The sequence below is a fragment of the Epinephelus lanceolatus genome, chromosome 7, assembly GCF_041903045.1.
Source record: "Epinephelus lanceolatus isolate andai-2023 chromosome 7, ASM4190304v1, whole genome shotgun sequence".
Classification (NCBI taxonomy): Eukaryota; Metazoa; Chordata; class Actinopteri; order Perciformes; family Serranidae; genus Epinephelus; species Epinephelus lanceolatus.
This window is the reverse complement of record NC_135740.1, coordinates 30,074,454-30,087,023: the sequence shown is the minus strand read 5'-3', so window position 1 is coordinate 30,087,023 and position 12,570 is coordinate 30,074,454. Positions and strand designations below refer to the sequence as shown.

General features: G+C 41.3%; 1 protein-coding gene across 4 annotated transcripts in view; it reads left to right on the top strand.

Annotated features, from left to right (window-relative positions):
- drp2 (dystrophin related protein 2) overlaps positions 1-12,570 on the top strand; it is a 197,279-nt gene that overhangs the window by 84,318 nt on the left and 100,391 nt on the right. For all 4 annotated transcript variants that reach the window (XM_078169424.1, XM_078169423.1, XM_033633165.2 and 1 more), the window contains exon 3: positions 10,958-11,114. In XM_078169424.1, the coding sequence (XP_078025550.1) occupies positions 10,958-11,114 (157 nt within the window). The remainder of the gene's footprint in view (positions 1-10,957; positions 11,115-12,570) is intronic.

Genomic DNA, 12,570 nt, shown 5'->3' with positions numbered 1-12,570 from the left:
TCCCTATAGGGCAGGAGGGAACGGTGGTGGATGGGTCCAACAAACCCCGGACTTTTACCCTGGAGACTAGCGTTTGCTTCCTGTATGAATGTAGAGCCATACCATTACCGTTTTCTTTTTTTCTAAACCTGAACACCTGCTTTTGTTGACATGTCGGCATTGGTTGCGGTGTCCCAGATCGTTAACAGCAGATTCAGAAGGATGCCCATCATATAATCTGTTCACAGGAAAGGCCACAGACAAAGCGGTGATATGTGACAACTTGGGATGAGCATGCATTGCCAGTCTGTAAGTCAAAGTAGCCTTGGCCAAGATACTGAACCCCAGGGCTGTTCCATCAGTGTGTGAATGTTTGGGAAAGAACTGAGAAGCAGGTGGCACCTTGTGTGGTAGCCTCGGCCACCAGTGTGTGAATATGTGTGAATGGGTGAATGTGACTTGTAGTGTAAAAGCACTTCGAATGGTCGGAAGACTAGAAAGGCGCCATACAAGTGCAAGTCCATTAAGATAAGGTATGATAAAATAAGATAATCCTTTATTTAACCCACAGCGGGGACATTTTCAATATAATACAGCAGCAGAGGGATAAGTGCAAACAGGAAGTATCAGTAGGAAAAATACAAAGCAATTCATAAATAAACTGTACAAAAATAAAGGGCAATATGATAACAATAATTTCTGATTGCTTAAACATGCTAGAGTGAGTTCAGTTGGTCAGAGCTCCCTGTAAAGATGCCCTCTGGCTGTCTCTTTGATGGGTTTTTCTTCTGATCTTAACATTTCCCTAACCTTAACCAAATTATTTAGTATTATTACTGCATAAGTGATGCTTTTTTACATGTTTAAACAAAACAGCTCTGTCAACTAGTCCAATGTGACATGATAAAAGTGGTGTGGTATTATTTTAAGATACATAGACTGCATTCGGTATTATCTGCCTTTAAAAGTTTCAATGCGCTCCCTCGATGTGGTTTCACAATACAATGCAATGCAATGCAACCACTATGCAACACAACAGAAAGCCTGGATCTACTGCTTTCTCTTTCAACATATCGCTGAACTCTCTCCATCACGAAACCTGAACCTAATCTTAACAAACTATCTCAGAGTGACAACATGACACAATAAATGTATTGCATCTTAATCTACTTTGATTTAAGCCTTTCACAGTGTGGCATCCCTAGAGATTAAAAAGATACGCATACACACCTTTGAATACATACGCTTTCAACTAAATGCAGTGCTGCTGTGTCAACGTGGCCCATCACACACCCTCGCACTATTTCCAGCTCTCGCAACATCTCTGCAATTGAGAGAGGAAGAGACGGAAAGAAAGAGTGGGGGAAGAAAGGAGATAGGAACGGGGTTGTGCTCAAAGCTTCTGTGGGCCCTGAGGCAACACACTAGCTAGCTTCTCTCTCCTAAAACAGCAGAAACACTGCTCCTATCTCCTATGCATTAATTAATCATCGAACCGAGCACTAAGCCTCCCTCTGTAATCTCTCTGACTGATTGGGGAGTTGGATTTCTGTTTGACCATGTTATTTACTTTGGATATCAACTGTCAAGAAATGTGGGGATACAACAGTAATTACTATGCAACAGAGTTTCCAAACTGCAGGATGACCTGTGAGTTACACTGAATACAAAACTCATTGTTTGCTAAACAGGAACTTCGTGTTTACTCCCAAAATATTGTGATTCTTATCCACAGCTACCGACAGTGTTGAGCTGATAGCGGTTCAGTGTCATCCTCAAGGACACGCTGATGTTGATTGATACATGAATCTGTGTATTCACATTTGTAACAAAAAGGTTGGTTTTGCTCTGCGTGTATTATCTCGTCTGATTCCTTTGCTTGAAGCTAATCCAGGAAATGAAAAAGTCTGCAATCTTTATTATGACAATACCTGCTATTTTCTCAGTTTAGACTGTCTCATCATGTGTTCCCTGTCTTTCAATCTTGACGCTGTTGTCTGTGATGCCAGCAGATGACTGTATGTAGAGTGTGTCCTGTGTCGAGGACAACACAGGAAGCAGTCACACAGCATCCCATTTGTCCATTTGTAATGATTTATTGCTGGCGTTGTCATCAAGCCTGTGGGCTGTTATTGAGCAGCCTGAGATAGGGACACACACACACACACCCGCACACACAAACAAAACATAAACACATTTTTGTTTGAGGTAATTTGGCCCTCTAGTCATTCTCAGACTGCCTTGTTGTCAAAGATATAATTCAAACTGACACCAAAGAGGACTTAAAGGTTCAGTGTGTAGGATTTAGGGGGATATGTTGGCAGAAATGGAAGATAGTATAATAAGTATGTGTTCTTTTGTGTATAATGACCTGAAAATAAGCATTGTTGTGTTTTGGCTACCTTAGAATGGGGGATTTATACATAGAGAGAGCGGGTCCTTGTCCATGGAGATCACTGTGTTGCACTACCATGTTTCTACAGTAGCCCAGAATTGACAAACAAAACACTGGCTCTAGATGACGCCATTCTCGTTTTCGCGTCAGCCCCTGTGATTAGTAGCCACTATGCAATGGGCAACACTGGTTTAAATCACCTGGCCTGTTTGTTTTGGAGAGGAAGAGACCTCTGTGGATAATTTGGCTTAGATCTGGGCGATATGGACTTAAATTCATATCTCGCTATTTACAGGCTGAACAAAGAATACTGACTAAATCTTAACCAGGAGACGTTTCAGCTTGTTGTAATCAGTAATTCTCACAGCTAGAAGCCGCTAATCCTACACACTGTTCCCTTAACTATTCCCTTAAAGAATTTATCCCACCTCTTAGTGAACTGAAGGTGCACAACACATATTTGTAGACTTGTGAAGATCTTCACTGATACATTGACATTCCCTTATCTTAAAGGTAAAGTCTTGTGATATTTTATATTTCTCTTATTACCATAAAATCCCATTACAAAACCTCATGATCCCACTTACAGTTATTGTTTGTGTATTCAAAGCCTGATATGATTCATTCCTCTATGACACAGTTTGTGGACAACAATGAAGCTCTATTAAAAACAAATCAATGAGCCACTCTTTTTTCACACTGGGTGTCATGTTTCTTCATTAAGCTGAATTTGAACACTATTGTTGATTTTCACTTTCCCTGCTGCTGTAAATACTCACTAGCATCTGAATCCTTATCTGAAAACAGAGCCAACAGATGCGCTGTATTATTACAAGACATACAGTATCTGTATACATTAGGCTCCTGACTCTGTGGGAGTTTTCTGATGTGGTCGTCTGTGGAAAATTACTGCCCACCCCTGGACTAATGCTTTTATACCTCCGTGCCAGTGACTGCCAGAGCCATAGGCATTATGTTTTCGAGTTGTCTTTCCATTCTATTCTTGTGAACGCAATATCTCAGGAACACCTTGATGGAATTTATTTAAATTTTAACACCCACTTGGACTCAAGAATGGACTGATTAGATTTTAGTGGGCAAAAGTCTCTGTGACCTCAGAAAACACGCTTTTGGCCCTAACTCGGGAACAGAAGGGGAGACATTTAGTCAGATACAGAGTTGGTGACACTAATCTTGGGTGCCCAACTTGTAACTGTGCTGATTGTATAAATGTTCTGTGCTGCCAGGTTGAAGATGTGTGTGAAGTATCCATGTTTGCCCAACAAATACACTTAATGCCTTTTATTAAAATCCTTTAAAGACTCCCCTACATATATATTATATGAGTCTGGACAGACATGGATGTAAACTGTAACTTGATTGGTTGGCGGTGGCATAAAACCACAAGGGTAATTGTAGTTTATATAACAAAGCATCAAATTTCTATGTGTAATGCAAAAAGGGCTGCTCGTAGTAATGAACCCAAAGATAATATTCACTCAACTCTGCAGTTCCTCTCAGCTCTATGGTCCGTTTTAGCATCTTTCAGCTCATTGTTTTGGGGTTTTCTAACCTGCAACTTTACTGTTTTGATTTATTTTCACTGCCCATATGACTGTTGTTTTAATATGCATCAGGCAGCTGTTTCAGTCAAAAGGCTCTAATTTATATAATAAATACAGCGCACATTATTAGGGGTGGATATCCTTTAAAAATGTTTTGATACCAGTACTAATGCCAGTTCAGTCAGGAGAGCCAGAAGATTTAACAGAAGTCTTTGGTGCTTGGACACCAGAGGGAGATATTTTGTGAGGGGCAAGGGGCATCTGAGCGGCAGCAGGATAAATCCCCCCATGGAGTCTGGACACTGGTGGTGGTGGCTGATGACTCTGAGGCTGCTGACTGCAGAGGCAGATGAGGCTGATGAATCTGTAAAGGCTACGTGGTGATGGGGAGGTGGAGGCCATGCACGACTGCAGCAAGAAAGAACTACAGCAGAGAAAGAACCATATTTAAAATGAGGAGCAGTAAGATGATAGGCTGACAGAGAATGTGTGTCGCTGTGCTGTTGGTTGATTGTGAATCAGCTGATGACTCAATTGACAGACCCAGACAATGACACCTAGAGATTGTGAGTGAGTGAATGGTAGGGTGAGGAAGAAACGTAGAGCCTATCCATGAAAAGTGCTATCTGACTGAACTTTAACTAAAGCTTCATTACCCATAAAGTGATACCAGTAGTGCTAGATTTTATCTTTTTCTTCTCCATCACGTGATAGGAAGCATTCAGTTACATACATAAAATGCCACCAGACACCACAGGTGTGGAGCATAAACATACTTCTGAACGTTTTAGTGGCATCGTGGCACACTGATCTCCGTCAAATACACCACGCTTGACTACACCACATCACAAAGTGCAGCTGCTGCGGTAGTTGGCCAGTTACATATTGCATTAAATCTGCCAGCAAAAACCATACAAATAATGATTTTTTTCTAGATCTGAATTCTGACAGGATAGACAGCAGGTATCCTTTGACTGGGGATGTTTCAATACTACTTGATACTAGGTTATTTTAGTCGATACATTTATGATATCAAGTACTAATACCCAGCTTCACACACTACCAACCCAGCACCAAATGCCATAAAGAAAAAGTTGGTGATCAGCTGATAAACATAGTGGAGCTTTTAGCAGCTAAGGACGCCAACACAGAGCGAAAAGAGAACGAAAAATGGACTTACATTTACAATACTGCCAAAACATTACTTCAAATAACGATTAATGTTGCTAAAGGTCTGAGGATTTGCAAATAGGCAGCCATTTGCTAACAAATTAACAATATTAATTTAAGGTGATAATGTGCCAATGTTGTGTTTACAGATTGTTGCTCTGGCCCAAAGTGGCCAAAAAATCAATTAATGCTTGTTTAATTCAAATTATTTTTCACAAAGATAGAGGAGCACACACACACCCTACCTACCTTTCCTCTCTCCTGTCTTCACACACACACTCAAAATCCCTGGCATCTCCTAATCTAACGCAGCAGAGCTCGGCCCATAAATAGCACTTAAATTGATATCATGATGTTTCCACTGGAGATAAAATAGCTTCAGTCAGCCTGCTATACTGGCAAACCTTTAGCCTGGCCTCCCTACAGCTTAGCAGGGCGAGAGTTGTTCTTGGCAGCACCCGCCATGCGACGACGTTTCCATTACAGCACAGGCAGTGCGCTATTTGTCTCACCCTCTGTGTGTGTAATGGAAGCAGCAGTGATGGGTGAGTATACTGTGAGCTGTGTGTGTGTGTGTGTTTGTGTATGAGTGTGTGAATGGGAGGTCTGCCGTCTGGTTTGAAGCATTTTGATGCTTCTCTTCAAAAGTGCCAGGGTCATCCTTTGATGGATGGCCTTATTTAGACGTATCTGAGGTCTGGAATAGCTCTGATTTGAGTCAGAAACCTCTCTCCATTCATGCTTTGTGTGTTTGTGTGTTGTATTTATGTGTGCATTCACACCTGTTATGGACTGAGAGCTGGTTCTGCAGGGGCCACATAAAAACAGTCCCTCTCTGATTCAATTACCACAGTAAGCAGAGCTGGAGGGGCAACAGGAGGCCAGGGGACAGCACGGTCTGCTTCACACAGGCTTCCTGACACGGGGTTGAACAAAGAGGCCTATCAATTCTGAAATGTGCACTTACAAGCTTGATTTCACCTTTCTGTCTTTTTCCCCTTAAAGTCTCAAAGCTTTTTTCCCCACATACCTCCTGCAACCGGCATCTTGGTGACACCTAATCCCTCATGTGTCAGAACTCATCTGTGCCAAAATTCAGTTTCCAGGAAATGGCCCTACAGTTCTTTTTAGTCGATAACATGACATTTCTGATGGTGACACGCTAATGGTGCAGGCTGTGAGCATTTCCTTGGACTCCTTATTTGCTGTTAACCTTTTGTGTTTTGCAGAATTGTGATGATTGTGTTTGACTGCATTCAGATTTAGAAATCTTAAAGTGTTCCTCTGTCTTCACTCGTGCTTTCACCTAAATGTCACTCCAGTTACATTTTTGCAATGTTCCCCCTCATTTATAGTCGCGAGCAGTGACACTGTTTCTCTTTCTGACTCTTGCACTCGCTCCCACTCATCATCTCTGATGTGACAGTACTGGCAAATTGTGATGTGCAGGAATAATGGTATTTGAGTGCCGGCTTCTGGTGTGTAATTGAAACACAGGGGCACTTTCACACCACCCTCCCTTCTTCCTCCTCCCCTCTAGTGCCAGCTGTGCCACTGATACAGGAGCAGTGGTTCTCTCAGACGTCTCTCATGCTGTCGGCAGGTGGCAAGCAGATAAATGCTGTTATTTGTTGCTGGTTTACTCCAACAAACCGCAGCAGCACTAACCTGTGTCTGTGTTTTTCACCTTGTTGTGCATGTGTCACAGCATATAGACTGTGTGCTCTCTGTGACTGACAGCCTTGTAATTTTAAGATATATTGTCCTGTATTAGGACATAGTATTTTGGGGTTATGAGAATGCATGGTTCAGCTCAGATGTCACCCAATTCTGCATATTCTTGCTTATACTTCACCCCCTAAATGACTATTTGTGTATCGATTACTCACCTTGTGTTACGTGAAATTTCTTCTCGCACACCTCCAGTGAATTAAGAATCCAAAAAAGGAGAAAATTTGTAATAAATTGAAGTCATGGGTTCTGCATTTAACAACATTTAAACTATATCAAAACATTAGGGGTGTAACAATACACATATTTGTATTTGTAGCCATTTGGTATGAGGCTTTTGGGTCAGTACACATTACAAACTGAATGATTCTTTGAACCAATCCTATTACATTTGGAAAATAAGGTATAAGTGAAATACAATGTTCTCAGTGCCACTGCGCCCAGTAAGGCAACCCACACAACGTAACTTAAACATTCTACTCCAGGGAGACATGTTGGTAGTCATGCTATCACTAAACTAGCTCATTGCAAGATGGTTGATAACGCCATTACCTGACCAGTAATAGAAGATCCTCCGACGACCTACAGGTCTGGCATTTGGAGCCAATTTGGTTTTACTTGAATTATAAGCACAATGGTAAGAGAGTGGTGGAGAAAGAAACAACGATGTGTATATCTGCTACATGACAGTGGGTTACATCAGTTGGAATACTTCAAACATGTCAACTCATTTATGCAGACATCATCCTAATGCAGCTAGATGAAAACAAGGAGCAACACAAACACTAGAAGCTAACGTCATCCCCACAGCATTTAGGCACAATAACTGATTCAAACAGAGCAAAAGAACTCTTTGCAGGGATTGGTAACGTTTCATTTACAGTCACAGATATGAGACCATAGTCTGCAGTGGAAAACCCAGGTTTTAAATTTGGCTTTGGTGTTTTAAAGGGTTAGTTCGGATTCACCAAAGTCTCACAATAACAACTACTGATAGAGGCATAGGTAGACCTGCAACTCCTGTGTTCTGAGAGGTAAAATTACTGTTTTGTGAATGGAGTCTGGCTTTGAAGTGAGCATAGACATGCTTTTCTTTTAGTTAAGTTCTCTGACATAAAGTGTTATCTGCTTGGATAGTTGAATGTGGCCTCCTATAACTTCAGTTCATCCAAAAAAATCTCAGTTTTTGGATTCTCAATTCACTGGAGGCATTGGAGAAAAACAATGTCAAACGGTCAGGGGGGTGAGGTATTCCTCTAAGTTATTCACTCTCATACAGCACATAGTGTATACAGTTTAACATGATATCAGTGGCAGATTTAGGGCTCAGACTTCTTATCATCATGGATTTATGATTTCAGAGAGAGGTAGACAAAAGCAGCTTCTCATTTCTAGTCAGCCACAGCAGATTTTGCTGTCTACAACTGTTACTTGCAGATTTTATCAGTGGTAATTAACCAACATTAGCTCCGTGGGAGGTTTGAAAATGTGACTAGTGACGAGAATGACTAGTTTAAAACAATAACCCTGCAAATGGTCTTCATGCAGGAATTTTTGGCTGCTGATTGTGAACAGTATTTCCAGTCAGAGTGAAAGTCAGCCCCAGCTTTGTCCCCTTAGCATTTCATCTCGCTATATTAGCATTTTTTCAGCCCTTTGTTCCCAATTGTTTTTAGCTTCCTTTTGAATAAGTGCTGTTTACTGTCAGGCATCTGGTTTCTACCTTTTTATAAAGTCCTGACCTCACATGTGTGCTGTGCCCAGGAAACTCCAAAGTAAGATGAAAATAAGAAAATCTAGGCAGAGGGCAGACACACACTTCTTCTGGGTCATGAGGATGATTAAAAGGGACTGCTTTTGTCTGAGTGAATACATTGTTTTTTAAGAAAATCCTGCATAGTTCTGTTTAAATATGTACATGAAAGACTGAGGCTAAAGCAACATGTACCAGACAAATAGTCCGAGTCCTCACCAGTTATGAGCCATGTAGATGTGAGAACAATGAAACCACATTTTTATTGAATTGCAGTGTAGAGCTAGTTAGACCCAATGATTGTGATATGGAAAAATGTCAGATCAGACTGTTACTTAATTCTTACAAAACCTTGTTTGGCTGCATAGCTCATATATTTAAACGAGCGAGGCAGAGGTTAGAGTTATGCTTTATAATTTATATCTTCAAGCGGTATGTTTCAGTTTTAATGAGAAACGAGAAAGGGGCTTTGATGTGGACTAACGGATGTGTTTGGGAAACTTAATGCTCATGCAGATATCTCAGGTAGTGTGTTAGGCTGCGTCTGCTTAAGTGTAAGAGCAGGACAGAGCTGCTAATGTTATGCTGGCCCCAAGCTAGAGGACAGTTGGGTCCGACTTGCCCCTTCTGACAATTGCAGGGTTGTTCCTGATTCAAGGCTGGTCTGAACAGATTTCTGCCAAAATGATCCTGTAGTGTGAGGAGTTACAGACATAATCTTAATGTTACTGACTGAATCAGAGTCTTCCTGATTTCTAATAACTTGAAATCCTGTTGCACTGAGCAGAAGCCTGCAATAGCCAGTGAGAGCGAGCTGACCAGGAAGTGTCACCAGCACATTTGAGACTAACAATAAAACTTTATTTCCAGCTCACCTCCATCTTGTGCTGCACATGTAAGCCATGCTGATTCTGAATTCCACCTTTTTCTCTCTTTTTTTGTTTTTTGTTTTTCGCTGCAAAATTTAGCACACAAGTGCAATCAGCTGACAGCAACAGGCCACCTCCATGATTGATTTTTTTTTTTTTGTTCTGAAATGACATTTGATCACACAACAGCGAGTGAAATGCCAAGTCTGAGTCCTGACTGAATTGTCTGGTGTGTGTGTGTTCTTAGAATTAAAACAGGTCAAAAAGAAGTTTAATCTGTCATCATGTCTGTGGTCGTCGACATTTTTAAAATCAGTTGAGATTTAAAAATTCTTTAGTAAGCACCAGGTATTGCCTAAACTCTGATAAGGTGCCATCCAGAAGTGGCTTCCGCACCCTGAATGTTCTAGTTGTAACCTGTAACTCCACAAAATAATGTTGTGAGTTAACTATATGCTAACACTTGCCCTTGGAAGTAAAGCTAAGTTAGGTTACAACTGTAGGTAGTTAGCCAGATTTGCTAATGTTTGCAGCTTATGTTAGTGCCTTGCTTGTTTAAAAATTAGCAAGTCAATGTATACACTAAAGCATGATCAGCAAGGCATGATGAATTTCAAGCATATTTGTTGCTTTCATAACTCGCTCAAAATGGAGTTGTGCCCCTTGGGAACAGCAATGCCTTGGCCTTCTCATAGCAGCATCCACAGGGCTCTAATAAATGTGTATTCTGACCTGATATGGCTGCTCCCATCTTGCACTGCTGACATCATTTTGAGCCAGAATCTGTGCAGTATCTTTGTGCTATTAAGTTTCCACCATCAGCCCCATTGAGAGCAGTGCCATTGATTGCGGACATACCAGTTGGCACAAACAGCTGTCAATCATGACGTCAAACCCTTGAACAAACATCAGGGTGATAACAACTACATAAAATGACAGAAACCATCTTTGCAAAAAAATTATTTGACATATACTTTGATCTTTTACTTTTGACTTTACCGGCCCATCTGCTAACATGGAGGGGACGGGGTTTATGACCTTCACTGCAGTCAGCAACCAGGTGGCGATTGAGATATTTTGGCTTCACTTTTTGAGAGCTGTCTTATCGTCCATTTTTATATAAGGTCTGTGTTCTGCATGATGATACAGTTGCCCAAATTAAGGACGGTGCAGACTAAAGAGGCGATTAAGGTCCTGTGCAAAACACTGTTAAATAGGACATGAATGCTTCAAGATGTTTTTTATTTGATTTAAAAAGAAATGTGAAAACCATGCATCGTCACTGGATTGCAATAGAAGGTTTAAATTTGACATCTTCAGGTGAAGTTTTCAGTTTTGGATGCCCACATTCTGGATAGTGGGAGGCTGTGACCAAATATAATCTGCAGTATTTAGCTGTTCTGGTAGAGAATGTTTCTGTTTGCTGAGCTAACTCGTGTGTGTGTGTGTCTGTGTGTGTGTGTGTGTGTGTGTGTGTGTGTGTGTGTGTTGGCAGGGTGCGGCTAGAGGCCTTCTCTGACAACAGCGGGAAGCTGCAGCTCTCTCTGCAGGAGATCATAGAATGGCTGACAGCCAAGGACGAGGAGCTGTCGGAGCAGCTGCCCATAGGAGGCGACGTGGGGGCCGTCCAGCACCAGAGGGAGTTCCACCAGGTATTGTAGACTGTGATACCTTTTTAGTGCAAATAATTTCACATCCTGTACAAATACTGATAGAGTCTTTAGTCTGCACAAGAGGAAATTAATCTCCATGATATGTCTGCTGGAAAATCAGACATGTACTCACTACTCAGATAAATTGAGTCCATAGAGACATAAAAACAGACAGTGTGGCAGAGGGGGCAGGACTCGTGCTACAGTATAGAGTGCCCTTTACAGTCCTATTTCTGCTTCTATATGGGAGCAGTGTGAGAAATAGATTGGGGGTGTGCCCAGGGTCATGTGCTGTGATCTGTGCAATGTGATGGCTCTGTCATTGAGATGTGAGAGGCTGGAGGTGAGGAGGCCAGTGATCTTAGAAAGCAGTGTGTGTTGCGGGTGGTAAGTGGATGGATTTGTTGTTGCTGTAGACGTTTAACATAGTAAAGAAACACAAGGATTAGTGGGGTATTATTGGTTGTCTGCTTTTTCAGGGGAGTTTGCAGATAACAGAGTCTTTGCTGGCATCTTTTGTAGATATAACAGATATCGATCAAAGCTGAGGTTATTGTCCAGCCTGAGTCAATAGTAAACAAGATTATCTTCTCCAAGTTTAGCTATCATTGTTACCATTGATGGAGGCGGGGTTTTGTGCACTGCAGTGTTTGTATTGAGAGTGCAAAGGACCAGTGCTAACATGAAGTGCAAATACAAATACAGTGGTTTATTGAATGCTCAAATAAACATGATTTTAAAGACACCACTGAGTAAAACATAGATTTAACAAGCTCTAATCCTGTGCTTCTGTGTAAGTTTTGTCTTGTTATATGTTAAATATATGTTTAAAAAATCATTTTTTGAGTATTTCATTTTAAAGCTGTAGTGTGGAGCTTCTATCTCCCCCCTCTGGCAATGAAAGTAATTACGCAAACGCAATCGACGTTTGCGTATGAGTTACGCCTGCGGGTGAACTTGCTGCATCTCCCCTGCCCTCAGGAGTGCTCCTTTCAATTTCCCCTGTGCCAGTATTCTAACTTTATTACTTTGTTTGAACACTTTTTTTTTTAACTGGAGCATCCACTCCTGAAACTGTTCTTAGATGCTTGTTAGGATTTTCAGCCTTAGATTCTGCCATACTCTTAGTTGCTGCTCCATCGCTATGGCCTTACCCCTCTTCCTGCCCCTTTTAGCTCTGGCTTTTTTTTCATAACACATCACTTCCGGAGCATCAGTGCGGGGCAGTCGCCACAGACAACCAACATCACAACTCTGGTGTACTGCAAAATACAGAGAGCTTTCTTTTGCAGCGATGGACTTAATCAGCATTGTATGAACTTGTTTGACAAGGGCTTGAACGTAAAAGATGTTCATTTCTATATGAAAGTCCTGCACTAGCTTTAAAATCTATCTTTTCCAATGCTGTAAAACATAGAAACAGTTTTAGTTTTCTCCAGGGTCTCTTGGGTGAGCA